Source organism: Clarias gariepinus, chromosome 2 (assembly GCF_024256425.1).
Source record: "Clarias gariepinus isolate MV-2021 ecotype Netherlands chromosome 2, CGAR_prim_01v2, whole genome shotgun sequence".
In the NCBI taxonomy this organism is placed as follows: Eukaryota; Metazoa; Chordata; class Actinopteri; order Siluriformes; family Clariidae; genus Clarias; species Clarias gariepinus.
The window spans coordinates 28,785,056-28,802,459 of NC_071101.1; the positions used below are offsets into that span (position 1 = coordinate 28,785,056).

The following is a 17,404-nucleotide window of genomic DNA, read 5'->3' on the forward strand; positions in this document are numbered from 1 at the left end:
GCAACAGTTTTTACAGTGGAAGAACCCATCGTCTCTACGACTGAAAAAGGGTAGGCAAGTCCACCGCTCGACCAAGTGCATGCTTATCACCTTTTTTGACATTTACAGCATTGTGCTTCGAGAATTTGTCCCCAGCAGCAAGCCGATCAATAGCGAATTCTAATGCCAATTTTTAAGGCATCTGAGTGATGACATATGGCAAAAACGGTCTGTGGCATGCGAATCTTTAAACTTTTTAATACCATCTTGGGTATTTTTTTTTTCGTGCCATTTCCAAGTTGGCCTTAATGGATAGTTGGGTGTGAAAGTGCTTTTGCTTGTACCCTGTGATGGATTGTACATATTTTTTTTTGTTATATAATTAAAAACAAAACAAAAAAATGTGATGGGCTGCCACCCGATTAAGGATGAACCCTGCCTTCTGCCTGAGCTTCCTGCGTTAGTTATCTATGTTTCTGACAAAGGCCTACTATTGTTTTTATGAAGGGCGGAGCCAAATAACTTCTCTTCGATTGTCTGCGTCTGACGTCACGACGTTAACGGTGAGTGAGCGTGAGAGGGTAGACCGAGAGGGAGCGAGCTGTAAACACAGGGGGCGTCTTACGTTCAACTGGGACAATAAAGCGCTTTCCGTATCAATGCACTAACCATGAACCTACGCGATATGACTGTGATAAAACTCCTATGCCTATTGTGCGCCCTGAAATCCAGTCAAGGTGAGTGTGAACAGCACAACACCGTGTGTCAGGGCGAGCTTTTTTTTTTTTTTGCTTCGAAGTAAAGCGGACACGGCTAGCGCGCGCGTAGCGTTGCTAGCTGCTAAATGCCGAAAAACACAGGCCCTTTGTCGTAAAGTTAGAGCTTTTATAGAGCTACAACACGTCCGCTTTCACCAAAAAACTGAACTGAAAACAGTGCGGTAGAATTAAAATCAGTGTTTACATAGTTCCAGGCGCAGTATCCATGACAAGCGAACGGGACCTCCCTAAGGTGCTCTATTAGCCCAAAACACAGTAGCTAGCGATAGCATTGTCCAAGATGGAAACAGACGAAGCAGCCGGCTGCGGCTAGTCAATTACATGACAAGCTTTTGGCCGCTAGAGCCGTCACTGTAATGTCGGTGTTAATAATAATAATAAAACAGCAACACTATATTAATGTCAACCCTGTCTGTCAATGGTGTTTGAAAGGTAGCTTCGAATGCTACGAAATAAATCTAACGTTAGTGTCAAGAATAAAGAGATTTATTAGTCAAATAGACGGGATTACGGAGAGTGCGAGCTAGCTCATCTAGCAGCTCTGAGAAATCTGTTGTTGGTCTTAGAGGAAAACACAATCCTCCATTCATGACATCTGATATAAAACTCTTTTTACATTAATCCCCGTTGTTAGACATGCACTGTTCATTCTGCATTGATAAATAGATGATGCATTGGGGGGAAAAAACGTCGCGATTATTTTGGCTTGCTTATTATCCGCGGAGCTAAAAGCTAACAGCGTCCGTTATTTTATTGTTTGTTGGAGCTGAAGGCTGAAGCCCGGGCAGGAATTGCTGTAGCGTCCAGGCTCTAATATTTATATCGTTTGCTAATTTAAATCCGGTCAGTTTTAACATTTCCTTTAGGCATTTAAAGGATTTACTAAATAGTGATAAATAGGCTTGTCAGTTGTAAAAGGATAATTAATCATTTCGGCAACATAAAGCTGAAATAACAGCCTCGCCTTGGAGAAAAAATATGAGCAGCAATCACTTGTGTTTTCTCTGCTCCTCTGAGATGTTGGATCACGAATGCTCATAGGGACTTGATAAAAAAATGCATGCTTAAACTTGATTAGAAACCATGTTTAAAAAATTGATGTAATATTATTGAGATCTTTTGGCCGCATATTAAAAGCTAAAAGATTTAGTAGAGTCGATGATAACACACATTTTGGGTTTGTAGAGAAAGGCTTGGATTGCATAATTCGTAAGATATATGATTGTTCATAATCAGTAAAGGATTTGATGCGCATCCTGTGGCACCCTTATTTTTGTATTGTCTTTTTCTTTTGATTTTTTTAGATAATCTGGCCTAACATGAAATGGGTTTCCTACACGTTTGTGTGGCAGATGCCTCGCTTTAGCGAATGTTGACATCTATGCACTATCCCTGTTTTACATTTTGATGCTATTTAATTAGATATATTTTGGTTTTCAGTGCAGAGACTTCAGGTGATGTGAGTGTTGGTCTGATTTAAACCTTGACCCTGTTTAATTTGTCATGTTTAGTGTTTATTTTACTTAACCCTGGAAAACCCAGACCACCTTATCCTAATAGGAAATCTATCTCCTTTGGCTGAAATGATGATACAGACCCAGTGAATCCTAAAACAGGTGTTTTTTTTTTTTTATTAACCCTTTACTACTACATGTAATGACATGGTCCATATATGACCCCTTGGGATGTCCAGTATGTTTTACCAACTGGTTACGTTCATTCAAGACATAAATTTTCTCATTTCAAAATATATTTATTGATTTTAACTTTTCATCAATCACTATGCACATCAAACTTTGCTCTAGGGCAGGAACTAAAAAGACTGGCATCAAACATGCCAACCTATCAAAAAACATGTAAAATGAACAGACCTGCAAAAAGGTTTACCACAGTAGCAGCCATGATTGATGTGAAAAAAAATTAGGTTAGTTCAGTCAGTTACCACTAAATGTCAGTGTTATGGGTTCACATAGGGCACACTGGGTTGTAATGCAAAACGAAATCGTTACTTTGGTGAGTGGGTTGAAAATAATGGTGAAGTAAATGTCAGGGTCAAATATGACCACAGGGGTGCTCCAGGGTTAAAGGGGGAAAAATAAAAAAATGTATGTCCAGAGGTAATATCCAGAGGTATTATGTCTCGACGTTTGGATCAGTGGTGGCTTACGAGGTTTTGGCAATTGACCCTATGCCCATATATAATACCTATCCACTGGAGATGCAGGGCATCCTCCGTGCCAATCACAAGCCTGGAGGAATGGGTGCGCTGTGACAGGGAGGGTATTCGACATAAAACTTGTGCCATTAACTTGTGGATCTAATGTTCCAATGTGGTGACCCTGAGACAGGGGGAAAAATATTGCATGCGAAAAAAATATGCGCACAATGTGTGAAAGACATAGCTAATCCATGAAAAGTAACTGTTTATGCCGGTTATCTGTTTATGCCATCCTTTTCATTATAATCCTATTACATAACCCAGAATGCCTGCAGTATGTTACTAACCAACACTGAATTTAATCACAATATACGCTTTATATTTCTCTGAAATAAGATGTGTGTGATTCACGTATAGCACGTATGTTTCGCATTTCCATTCTGCCAGCATGTGTCGGATTTATCAACGTGAATAAAATGTCTGTGCAAGGGAATCTGATATGTTTTGGAAACCGTTGGGAAAGCCATTGCGTCTGTTATCTCACGGGGCTTGAGATTTTAAAATCCTGCATAACTGAGGTTTGGCTAGCGTTGTACATTAGGATATGGACCAACGTGTGGGTTGATCTGTAGACCATTTGAGCATGCAGTCATCATAAAGATGTCTTTGAGAGCTGTTATTTAGAGGTTGATTGATGTGGTGTTGCCTCACAGTGTTTGGTAAAGAATAAAGGTTATATATATATCTATTTTGTTTTTTAAATCTTTGAATTCATCTACATGTTCCAGGCCATCACACACTCGCTTGCCTGTGCTTTATGTAGGCATAATGCAATCTTCATTTTAATAAATCTGTATGAATTTGGAAAAAAAGAAGTATGGTCAGTACTCATATAACTTACAGTTACGATTACAACTTTATGGTAATAACTGAATTAAACCTTTAATCCATGTACATCTCTGTAGCAGAGACATATTAACACACACCTGATCTGTAAGCAGCTTGTTAGAAGTGTTGACCTTGCTTTAGTAATAGTCCAGTAGACTTGTTTTAGTCCGTGTGAACATAAACACAATTTATATAGTGCTGTTTTGCATTGTCTTTTTGTTGAGGGTAAACTATTTTGGTTAAATGCAATGTTATATTATTTTTCACTCCTATTAAATATATTATATTTGCTCCTTTAAAATCTTATCCAGGGATTTATTACACAGAAGACCTATTTACAGTTACAGTTTGCATGCAATTTGCACTGAACTTTCTGTTTTCTTCTTAGAGTTCATTTTAATTAAAATAAAGCAAGTTCATTGACTTTTACTAATAGTTTCATAAGTTGAAGTAATTCAGGCAGCGCTTTATAAACTCATACATGGTCTGTGTCTGTTTTATGTAAATGTCTAAAATGGATTCTACACAAAACATAAGCTGATATCTTAAGTTTGAATATAAGGAAATGTGGGATAAGGATATTGCAATGTGGAACATAACTAATGCATTTCACTACATTTCGTACTGTGTATGTTTGTGTATGTGACAAATAAAATTTGAATTTGAATTTGACAATTCCTGAACACAATTTATTTTGCAGCTTTCAGTATAGTACAAATATTAAGCTAATATAAAACTATGTTTTTTTTTTTTAATCTTAAATTTTTTTTGGTTGTTCTGACCTTTGAAACAAGTCAAGTAGGCTTTTATTGTCATTCCAACCATATACAGTTCAGTACACAGTAAAATAAAACAATGTTCCACCAGGACCAAGGTGCTACATACATGCAACAACATAAATTAGCAACACACTTTACCGGAAAATAAACCTTTAACCTAAGGTTAACCTAAAAACTATTTATTTCTCTACAAAAAAGAGACAACAAAAGACAACAGACAACAAAGTGCACGTGCAATGTGCAAAGGTCAATGGAATACAGTAGTGATGGAAATCACCAATAAGCACCTGATACAATAATATGATATGTAGTTGGCAATTGGATTTGTACATATCACGATCTTTCAAATATCCCAATTCAGTATTTCATAATTTTTTTATATTTTATTACAATTCCAAACAAATTTAACAAATAATTTGCTTCTACAGCACGGGATAGAGGATGGTGAAATTTTACCACCTCAAATGGCACCATGTATGAATTAAAAATACATTTTAAAAAAGTTAGTGTGTCAATACATGAATTTCTACACAAAAGTCAGAATCGACACCACTCCCCCACCCCCATCTCTAATGTGTAATGTTTTACTCGCAAAAGTTTGCTTTTAGCATCTGCACAGAAGGACACACCCACTTAGCTCACTCTGTGATATAATCTTGTTATTTATTGTTTTAACCTCATCATATATCCGTATAACTGAAACACAAGTCTGAGCAGCACACTTGAGCTTTAAATGCCCAGGAGCTTCGCTTATACAGTATGTTTCTGACACTTGTATACTAATTGTTACATCCATTGTGTTTCAATGTTCAATAGACCTATCCCCTGAGAAGTTTTGAAAAGAAAAACAAAACAATGAGTTTTGCTTTACTGAATAATTTTTTTTCTCTCCTCTAAATTAGATTTTTCTCAATGTAACAAATAACCTTTTCATTTATTCATGGAAAGCTATGTTATTTAATTTGGATAGAGCACTGAACATACACAGCAACTTGTTACATTGTTGTCTGCAAAGCACAAGTTATGTACTGTAAACCTGCAACATTTTGATCCATAAAACAAGGATTCATAAGTCCGTATCTAGTTTATTTACCATTGCAATCTATAATGGTTTAGAATAGTTGCTTTAATTAATTTTCAGACATTCCCTTGCAATTCATTGGATCATCACACCCCAAATTTGACCCCTTAAACTTGATGTATGAGTTTAGCTTCTGTAGTGACCGTCTCACTCTTGCCTTCCTTTCTTTTGTTTTATTGTTGCAGAGTGCCCAGTTCTTGTACGATGCTTTAGGGTCAAAACGTTGACCTCTAATCTTACATTGTTCCTTACACAGGTTACTATGGCAACCCTCTGAACAAATACATTCGCCACTATGAGGGACTGTCCTACGACACAGACTTGGTACACAACAGACATCAGAGAGCCAAGCGAGCGATCTCGCACGAAGAACGCTTCCTTCACCTGGAGTTTCATGCTCACGGAAGGTTTGTTTTCTTTTTTTAGCGTTCCACACAGAATTATGTACAGCACTGACGCTGTAGTAAATTACCTCCAAAATCACATGCACATTTACGAGTTCACTGCTTCAGGATCATTTTGCAAAGCTGTGGTTTTGAGGTCAGGTAGTCCTGATAATAATTTAAAACAATCTTTTTTTTTTTTTAAATAAATAAATTTAGTCGTGTCCAATTTATTTATGTCCAATTCCTTCCCATCACTGGGGGGGCTCCCACATTAAGGCTACTTACTACCACTCAGCCAGGAGGGTCGTGGGCTGTCACGTGTTTCCTCCGAACTATGTGACACCAGCCGACTTTTTTTCAAACTCCTTGCTCACGCACCATTGAGGGCAGCGTCACACACTCGGAGGACAGTGCTATCCGCTCCCTCCGTGTGCGTGAGCTCACATACATAGAGCTGTGATGTGGGAGCACAAGTACCTCTCTAGTACTAGTATCCCTCCCCGCTGAGTGAGCTCAGCCAATTTAGCTTTCTCGAGGCCTCCGGCTGTGAGAGGTTACAGCATCACCCGAGAACCGAACCAGCGATCTCCGGATGATGGATTTAAAACAATCTTTATAATGTATTTTTACCTTGTGTTACTGGAGTAGTTTGTGCTTTCCTACTAGACTTATTGACTCATGGTTCCCTTTATCTCTTATTTCAAGAAGTCTTTTCACATGGCATTCAGTGTGTCAGAATCATTTTTTTTTTTTTACAATTTCCCCAAATTGTATAAAGAAGACATGTTAAGTAGTAAGAGACAACACTTTCTTAGACAGTATGGGTCATGTCCTTGAGGCGAGGTGGTCTTCTGGTGTTTTAACTTTAGGGCCTTGGGATCATTTCCGAAAACAATTGACCGCATAGTCTGGTTCATTTTGATTAATGAGAACACAAACTTTCTTACCCCTAGTCGTTGGAAAAGGTGGTTTTGAGCGTGGTATGGTGTATTCGGGCTCGGATTGAATCAGATAAAACCAAACGTACCTGAAGTAGATCATTGTTTTTGTCAGTGCTGTCTGCCTTCTCCGAAATCTCAGTGTGCGCATATCTTATCCTCTGGCCTACACAGCCATAGCTAATAGAGTAGCAAGGCACGCGAGAGCATTGCTCTCAACATTTTTTCAAAAATTTTAAAAATATTACCTATGGCGCAAAGGTTGACCTCCTCATTTTTGTTTTCTCTTTGTGTTTAATGTTGACTCACAAACCAACTAGATCCATACTGCCACCTGCTGTATCGGAGGGTGAAAATACACAAGTGTATCCGGCTACAGAGAATAAAAACAACGTTAACGCCTGCCGTAAGGGGGCACAGTAAAAATCAATCGTGCCTAGTGTGATGCTGATTTATATTTTGTAGTTAACAGTATGTTGATATTTCTGACAGGTTAATATATTTATTGGGCTCCCTTGCAGGCATTTTAACTTAAGGATGAGAAGGGACACAAGATTGTTCTCAGAGGATTTTAAGCTGGATGTGTCCGGAGAAGAAACGGCCTATGATACCTCACATATCTATACAGGAGAGCTCTATGGTAAGAGAAATTAGGGTTCTATGTCATTTTTATAAAGTTAACACTGCCGTATTTTATGATAGTTAAAGGCTAAAATTTAAAGATACTATTAACACATTTATTTAGTGAAAGAGGATCTAAAAGTCTGTTGATCTGTTCACACCTTCAGACGAGCAGGGCAGCCTAACTCACGGCTCTGTCGTCGATGGTAAGTTTGAGGGCTTTATTAATACACACCATGGGACTTATTATGTGGAACCTGCTGAGCGCTACTTGGGGGACAAAAATGTGCCATTTCACTCCGTCATCTACCATGAAGGTGACATTGGTAAGTATAATGTGATTGTTTACATGAAAACACTGTTTAACATTAGCCAGGATAACTGTTCTATAAATTATTTTGCTTCATGTGATTTTTAGATTATCCTCATAAGTATGGGCCTCAGGGTGGCTGCGCAGACCACTCAGTGTTTCAGAGGATGAAGAAGTATCAGGCCTCTGCTGTGGAAGAGCCGATCAAGGTCAGCCATGTTGTCATATCTCTTAGTACATCTTTGCAGTGGACGGTTTGCCACTTATTGCTAAGTTCATTGGCCTGAAATCGTAAAAAAAAGTTAGCATCTGCCTCATTTATCTTTTTTTTTTTTATATTAATCTCATCATTAGATATTTTATAAATGACATGCTAATATAATATGCTAATGTTATATTGCCATTTTTGTTTTGCCATATATTTTTTTTATATTGGCTGTTTTTATTTTAATGCTTTGTTTGATTTTCTTACAGGTTGCAGAAGTAGGATCAAAGAAGCAGTCATCTGATGACCATGTGCTGCAAAGGAAAAAGAGAATGACACAGGTGGAAAAAAATACCTGTCAGCTCTTTATCCAGACTGACCACCTTTTTTACAAATACTACAAAACAAGAGAAGCTGTGATTGCTCAGGTAATAACTGGTAAAGTTCAAGACATTGTTCGTATAATGCACATTGATGTATTAGATGTAAAGTATGGATTTTGAACAAATAGTTGAGTTATATGTCTTAAGGCAGTATTACAACTGGACTGGGAAGGACAAGGAGTTTCTTTTCTCATTTTTCATCACTGGTATCATTTATTAAGTCACATGGTTTCTTGGCACGGAAATCACTCATTCTGCATTAAGGACTGTTATCTGCCATGTAGCGTAGCATAGACAGAGCTTCTTTTCTTACCAGCAAGTACATAACACCATGGCGAATGAGTAGTGGTCGCTACTGTGATAAGCATCTCTCTGGGACTTTGTGGTGCAATAATTAGCTCGACCTTTTGGGGCTCTGGAATTTAACAGAAAACGTTCAGGAATCGTGGGTGGAAAGAAGGGCATTACTGTCTCTCTTCTCACTTTTAGCATGGATGTCTCTGAGCTCTGATAGCACTCTCTTCTCAGTACGTATCACTGCCCTATGATGCAGCTATTGTAAACAATATAGCTTCAGTTACCACTCTTGTTTGCTTCACCCTTCCCACTCAAGCCAAGACAAAATTTGGGACAAAATTGTGGAGCTTGATGTCTCAGTCCACGTCAGTCTTCCACTCTTGAAGTCCAGGCAGTTACCCTAGGAATTCCCACATCCAGTAACTTATGTCTTTATTACTGCACCTCATTGTTGGCTTGAGTATGATGTCATGTCTGATCTTAAGCCAATGAAGACATACATTAATGTCTCTCCATTTTACTTCCTGGCTGTCTGGTTCAAGTTATGTTCAAGTCCTTAATGCTTCCCACAGAGTAGCAAGTGGAAATTCCCTCTCGTTTACCCTGACTCAGTTATGATTTATGATTTGATCACTTTGGTCTGCTAGTGTACAGTGCATCATAACACCACTTTATCTTGCAGACCAAAGACTTGAAGGAACACTGTATTCTGTGCATTTAGTTTTGAAATTGTGTTTTTTTTTTTTTTTTGTTGTTTTTTTTAAGATTTCCAGCCACGTTAAGGCGATTGATGCAATCTACCAAGGTACAGATTTCCTGGGTATCCGCAACATAAGTTTTATGGTGAAGAGAATTAGGGTGAGTCTAATGTATTTTTTTTTTGTTTGTTTTTCCTAAAATGCTTAAAAGAAAGACACTGTCCATTTCGTATTTTAAAATTACTTTTCATAACCCGATTTATTGAAATTAAATTAACAAAAACACTACGTGCTTAACACGCTTATCATTAACATGCTAATCTTGTGATAAATTTTTTTTTCTCCTAGATTAACACTACTAGTGACGAGCGCGACCGGTCCAACCCTTTCCGTTTTGCTAATATAGGTGTGGAGAAGTTTCTGGAGTTGAACTCCGAGCAGAACCATGATGATTATTGTCTAGCATATGTCTTTACTGACAGAGATTTTGACGATGGTGTGTTGGGACTTGCCTGGGTGGGAGCACCTTCAGGTAGGTGCATGCAAATCTGTCCACCTGGGTGTAAACATATTGTTCAAAGATCTGGTGTATAATTCTGCCCCTAGGAGTGGGTGATATGCCAAGAAACCTAGACTTTTTTACCCTAGAGGGGTAAGAAACCTAGACTTTTTAGCAGCTGTGTTGCATGTGCTTTTTCCAACTGTTGTTCTGTCAGGGAGCTCGGGTGGTATCTGTGAAAAGAGTAAGCTGTATTCTGATGGGAAGAGGAAGTCACTGAACACTGGGATTATAACCGTGCAGAACTACGCATCTCACGTGCCTCCAAAGGTCTCCCACATCACCTTTGCTCATGAAGTGGGACACAACTTCGGCTCTCCTGTAAGTCTGGGCCACATTTAAGATACCGATTCCGATTTGGGCAAAGTGGGCTTTTAATTTTTAAAAAAGTGTTAATTTTGCTAATCTTTTCTTGTATTGGTGTTAACAAGTGTTTACACATTAAAGCAAAAGTGTTTATCCAAATTAAACCAAGCATCAAATTATACAAGTTGCTTTTAAGTGCTATACATTTTTTGGGTTGCTGAAATAAACATTAGGTGATATAAATATTATTAATTTTCTGTTTATGAAAACAGAAAATTCTGTCTTCTGACTTCCCATGCTTATTTTTTGTTCTAGCAATTCACTCAGCTGATAACTTTAGTAGTGTTCAATCCTTATTATGTAAAGAAATGTTAAGGGTTAGAAAAAAAAAAATGTCAAAGACAGTTGATTGTATCAGAAGTTTGTTTTGGTAAGAAATGTCTATGCATACATAGTGTGGCATGAATAGTTCAGGAGAAACTGTGCCAATCAAGCAACACATGCTGCTGGTGTTTTATTTTTGTATATATGGTTGTATGTAATTTCTAAAAAAAAAAAAAATGAAAACTACTAGATGCAAGTTAAAAGCCATAACTAATTTAAAGTTTTCTTTTATTTTTATTAGCATGATTCAGGCTCTGAATGCACTCCAGGCGAGTCAAAAAGCCAGGATAAGAAGGAGAAAGGCAACTACATAATGTATGCTAGAGCTACATCAGGAGACAAGCTTAACAACAACAAGTTCTCAGTGTGCAGTATTCGCAACATCAGCCAAGTGCTGGAAAAGAAAAGGGGCAACTGCTTTGTCGGTAGGTTTTAAGCTTACTTAGGTATTCATTACTGATTTAGTCCTTATAATGGTATCAGATTAAGATTCTGGTAGTGCAAGTTGAACAGGGTGGCCTAGCTTTCACATTATGTCAGTTACACTGTGTCAAATATTATTTTGATCATAGACAGGGTTAAGTAAAGCTGTTGTCATTTGAAACCCTCTCCAGGAACAGTTACACTTTCAAGGCTCAACAAAGACCATGTATTTTATGACTGAACAAACTGTCTATTCTCCTTCTGTGTGCACGTTTGTGCCTGTATGCATTTGTGCACATAACAGAGTCTGGCCAACCAATCTGTGGTAACGGCCTGGTAGAGCCAGGAGAGGAGTGTGACTGTGGATACAGTGACCAGTGCAAAGATCAGTGCTGCTATGATGCTAACCAGCCAGACAACAAGAAGTGCAAACTTAAACCTAACAAAGTCTGCAGGTACATTCTGCGTTTTTGTACATGTCTTGAGAGGACATACCCGTGATCTGATGTTATCGTATAACATGATATATTAACCAAAAAAAAAAAACAACATATATGCAATTCTCTATATGTACTAAGGGTGTGTTTTGTGTTCATGTACCTCATCAATCCTGTGCTTTGTTCTGAATCTCATGCTGTGTCTTAAGTCCCAGCCAAGGTCCGTGCTGCACCTCCGAGTGCACGTACAAGAGCCGGAACGAGAAGTGTCGTGAGGAGTCAGAGTGTGCCCATCAAGGCATGTGTAGTGGACATTCAGCCCAGTGCCCCACCTCTGAGCCCAAGGCCAACTTCACTGCCTGCCATGGAGAAACTCAAGTCTGCCTTAACGGGGTAATGATATGTAGAGAACGGTTTTGTTTTGCAAAAGCAAAACCGTGTACAAGTAATCCTTATTTAAATAGTTGTAGTTTTAAAGAGAAGAGTGGTTGCTAACAGATTTTCTTTTTTTACAGGGCTGTTCTGGCTCTATCTGTGAGAAATATGGGCTGGAGGTATGTACCTGTGGTACTGGAGATGGCAAGGATGAGACGGAGCTCTGCCATGTTTGCTGCATGGAGAAAAGTCAGTACACTCAGTAGTCAAATCTTGTATCAGATTTTATATTATTTCACACCCTAGCCTCTTACTAAGCAACTTGTCTATGCATGACAGTGTGGTGAATCTTTGGTGTTAAATCTTGCTTTCCCTCTGGAGTCCTTTTCTTCCATATTAATTACAACACACCCACAATGTTCTAACATAGCTCGGCGGTAGTCATGTGATGCTGTGCTTGCGATTAGATAGACTTGGTTTGAAGTGCCACTGTTTTGGGAATTGCTCCATGCTTTTTCTTTCTCCCACAGTGAACCCCAATACATGCAGTAGTACAGGCTCGGAGAGCCTGGACCAGTTTTTCAAACGGAAGGTGACTACACTGCAGGCCGGCTCCCCCTGCAACGACTTCAAAGGCTACTGTGATGTGTTCATGAAGTGCAGGCTGGTGGATGCTGATGGGCCACTGGCCAGACTGAAGAAAGCCATCTTTAATCCTAAACTCTATGAGAACATTGCTGAGTGGATAGTGGCAAGTGTCTTGACTTTTTTTTTTTTTTTTGGAATGTCATTATTCAGACAGGCTTCAAAACTCCCAAAACTAGTCTTCTATACCAAACAGGAATAATAGCATTGTATAGCACTTATCAGGATGGAAAATGGGGCACATTTATAAGATTTGACATATTTTATGTATGGCTTTGTGTCGACGTTTATATTTGGATTTCCTCAGGGTTACTGGTGGGCAGTGCTGCTGATGGGTATTGCCCTGATTATGCTTATGGCTGGGTTCATCAAGATTTGCAGTGTGCACACACCCAGTAGTAACCCCAAACTACCACCACCTAAACCTCTGCCAGGTAATTTACTCCAAGCAGCAGTCAGTCAACCTTTTTGCTGTTTGTGCTTTCCTGATTTCAGCTGCTGATTCCTACCTTTTTTTATATTTCATACTTTTACAAAGAACCTGCCAATACATAAAACATAAACTGTGGAGATATACACTGCCTGCCCAAAAAGAGTTTGCATTTTGGAAGGGAGGTCAAATTATTGGTCTATATCAAGCAAATAACTCAACTAAGGATGTTTGATATTACTGAAACTGTGTCAGAAACACATTATCAAACCCAGGAGGGATAGTGCTGAACCATCATCTTTGTGGAAGAAATGTGGTCAGAAAAAAAAAATCATGACTAGAGATCATTTAAACACTTGTAAAAGCTGTGTGGGTAAAACAATCAACAATAAAAAAAACGCTATGTTGAAAAGTAAAAGTTAGAGCATTTCCACACACACAATGTGATGAGAACTTACAGGATTTGCATGTGTCAGGGTAAGAAGGGAAGTGCATGAAACGATGCACCCATCATACCTAGTGCAGACTGTACAAAAGGGGTTGCTTCAGTTGGTCTGGTCCAGGTTCAGGAGTGTTATGTAGTAATTAAAATGAAGTCAGACATGAATGTACTGAATGACCAGCTTATCACATCAAGGAAGTTTCTCTTCCATGATGACACAAGCATGCTCCTAAGCTTAAATTGTGAAAGAGTGGTCCTGGTAGCATGAGGAATCATTTACACACACAAACAGTGTACAAATCCAAGCTAAATCAGAGCTTTTAAATTTTTTTTTATATTTATTTATTTATTTATTATTTTAAAATATTTTTGGGGAGTATGACAGGCAATGTATTTTTGCAAGAAAATGTCTCATGTGGTTGCTCAACAGCAGCAAAAGACAGTACACAGTTGGCACAGGGTAAAGGCACAACTGACATTTGACTTTTGGTGGGGAAAAGTGAGGAATGAAAAATTACAATAACAAAAGACTATTAAAAAAAATGACAACAAAATGTTTTTTAAGGTAGTTTGAATTTTTTATTTTTTATTTAATCAAAGCTGTGTGTGGCTATGAACTTGATCCACAGGCACTCTAAAGAGGAGACGAGCCCAGCATGCTAGTCAGCAGCAGCAACAGCAGCAGCAGCATCAGCATCACCACCATCACCATAACCAGAACCAGCACCCTCATGCACACGGCCATCAAAACCAGCGTCCATCCCAGCGCCAGCCTCAGCCCCCGCGCCACCACCGCCAGCAGCGTGAGAATTACCAGATGGGCCAGATGAGACGCTGAGAACCTCAATGTCCCTCACAGCACCACCACTACACCCTGCCACTGCCGGCCTACATTGGGATAACGGTCACTACAGTCACTACACTACACTGCTTTTCAGCCAGATTCAGAGGATACTAATCTAAACTTGCCTGGAAAACACTAAATCATTTCCAGCTGTCAAGAATTCAAAAGTTTTTAATCATGTGCTGTACTACAGCTCCAGTTTGGTTTAATCAGGACTTCTTGCGTGTGGCCTTAAAACAAGGCCTTACTTCAAAGAGTCCACCTGGACCAACACATGAATTCCTCACAAAACTCCCAGTTATTCACTGCATCAACCAGGACTAATTTTAAAGTTATACACTATAAAATGTGCAGTATGTGACAACATGAGCAATTTTTTTTTAAAGCAGCTTTTGTAAAAAGTCATACACTAAAACAGGAATCGTTTACAATAACACGTCCAGTTTTCCATAGAGGATATCTGGGCTAGTCCATTATGCTTCCGTTCATTCCAGTCTTTATACTGAGCCACTTGAACAACGTGAAGAACATCCCTGCTCCGTTTAGCAGCAGTGAGCTCAAACCACGCGGACATTTCGGGTCCCCCCTTTGTCAAATCTCAGCACAGGAAAGTGGTATTAAAAACATCTCAAAATCTTTGCTTCATTCCTTTGAGAAAAAAAAATATCATGAACACCATACAAAATCAAGACTTTTCAGTTCTGAAGTTATATGTAATTTTCTCTTTTCTCATTCACGTCACAGTCGGTATATTGAAAGAGTGCCAGGGTTTAAAAGACAGGCCGTAGATTTAGCGTTCAGTCATTTCCGTTGTGTTTCTCTTTCAAACCTTCAGATGACATGGTTTGAAACTAAAGCATCTATTTATTCTTATGATCAAGCAAAAGTTCAAGGCTGTTATTTTTTCTGTGCAGCAAATGCATACTGCTCCGTTGTACAGATTACAACTGTATAGAGAAAAGAGATTTGTATTATATGTGAGAAATATTTCTTCTACTCCTCAGAACAGAAATAAGTTGTCCTTTTGATCAATATTTCTCAGGACTTGGGACAGAAATGAAGGGACTGTACAGGTGATTGAGGATGAAGGATAAGATACAAGTTGAGCTTATTGTTCCATTTGGCTCTCATTTACTTCTTTTAACAAATCATTTATCCAGTGTTTTTTATTATTATTATTATTATTATTATTATTATTATTTGTTGGAGCAGTGCACAAATCTACCCCAAAACTCTAGCACGAAGAACGTTAAACCCTCATGTTTCCCTGATTTTCTTGTCACCTCAGATGTCACTTGGTGTTAACGAAATTAATCTGCAATAGCTTGTGAATGCGTGTATTTCAACGTGCATGCTGCAAGTCCTCTAGGGGAGACTTAAGTCCAGCTAATCTAAATATATACATAAATATGAAAGGTACATGGTTAGGATTTGATTATCTGTTTACATGAAAGGATCATAATTGGGAAGGACAGTTGCATTTACAGGTGGGCAATTATAATTTCTTTCCCTTAATGAAGACACCTATTAAGACACTGTGAATTAACCAGTGTCTTAATGAAATACCAGCAGATACAAGTAGTCATGTTGAGCTTACAGTTACCTTAAGCCTTGCTTAGGTCCTTGCTACATTTGACATGAGAGATTAAAGGAAGTCTTATTATTAACATTACTAGGGATGCTCAATGCTTTACTCAGCAAGAAACAAAAGAGGTTTTACCTCATTAGGTGAGAAAATATTTCAGCTTTAATCTAGATATTGAAGGACCCGATTGTTTAACGATTTGATGCATAGAGCTAACACTGATATTCATAGCACAATTTTACTTAAATTGTACTCTTTTTTTTTTTTTTTTTTTTTTTTTAGTCTAATTAAATTGCTCATGGAAAATTTTTGCCTTGCCATGATTGATTTATTTGTGTTTTACTTTTAACTACAGGTTGTGCAATCTAACAAATGAATTAAGCTAACGTTTACCTTTTATTTCTGCATAACGTGACTCTTAAAAGCTAGAGTTTACATTAGCATTTCTGATTAAAATAAATTGTTTAGTTATGAAATGCTGTCATGATGGTGAGGTTAAGATGTCAAGGTCTCTTGTATCACCAACATTTCCGTCGAACCAACAGAGATGTGTGCGTATGTGTGTGTATAAAGGCGCACCAGGTTTCTTAAAAGCCATGGCAGGCAGAAGTGACAGTTTTGGAGACTGATAGCACGGACGGCAATGTTTGACCTCAGGTCACCTCTCACTTTCACAATGAGAGTCTCACAAACGATTTGAGTTTTTTAGTCATTGTGTTTGCTTCCATCAGTAAAGGTTTTCTAGGGATCTGAAGTTCTGACTTCAACTTGGGGCTGAATTTTCTGTCTTTTTAAAAGCATTAAACAGAATTTTTTGTTCTGCTCTATGGAGTGACTGGGTTTTGTAAGAGCCACTGATGTGAGATCTCTGTCTTAAAGGGTCATGGAGCAGCTTGGATGCCATCAGGAAAGCTGCTCTGTGGACAACATTGTAAACTGTTGTATACTATGTACAGTTCCTGGAGCATTTCTTTTAAATTTTAAGATAAATATGAAATTTTGATACTTGTCTGTCTATTTTTCCCCCTTTTTTTTCTTTCTTTTTAAATTTAAATGTGACCATATAGTGATATTTTCTCTTTATTCTGCATTTTTTATTTTTTATTTTTATTTCCACTACATTTGTCAAAATAGACTTGGATATTAGAACATTACTCTTTCTTTATAGCAGCAATCAGAATATTTAAATACAATGAAGTGCATAGTTTTTCTGCTTTTTTTTCTTCTTTTTTGTCTGTTTCTCATGTGGTGTGATATGAATAGAGGAGGAATATCTGCCTGTGTCTGACATTTCTTTTACTGGTTTTTATTTTGTGTAGTCTTGGTGAGTCTTTATAAAAAAAAGTGCACTGAAATTGTCTGAATTGAGTCTAAATTAATGTAGGTGGTATAGGCAGAAGGATCACAAAGTTAGAAGCAAACAAAAAAAAATACTACTGTCTGTTAATGTTAACTGTGTTTTATACAGTACC

The 17,404-nt window shown here is 38.1% G+C and overlaps 1 protein-coding gene across 1 annotated transcript; it reads left to right on the forward strand.

Annotated features, from left to right (window-relative positions):
• Window positions 1-565: 565 nt before the first annotated feature.
• Window positions 566-17,337, forward strand: LOC128507343 (disintegrin and metalloproteinase domain-containing protein 10-like). Its single transcript, XM_053478141.1, has 16 exons — window positions 566-716; window positions 5,921-6,071; window positions 7,510-7,628; window positions 7,777-7,935; window positions 8,028-8,128; window positions 8,394-8,552; window positions 9,570-9,662; window positions 9,851-10,034; window positions 10,219-10,382; window positions 10,993-11,176; window positions 11,479-11,629; window positions 11,821-12,004; window positions 12,127-12,235; window positions 12,517-12,737; window positions 12,939-13,065; window positions 14,133-17,337. Exons 1-16 carry the CDS (start codon window positions 650-652, stop codon window positions 14,339-14,341), a joined length of 2,382 nt encoding a protein of 793 aa, XP_053334116.1. The 5' UTR covers window positions 566-649; the 3' UTR covers window positions 14,342-17,337.
• The last annotated feature ends 67 nt before the right edge of the window (window positions 17,338-17,404 follow it).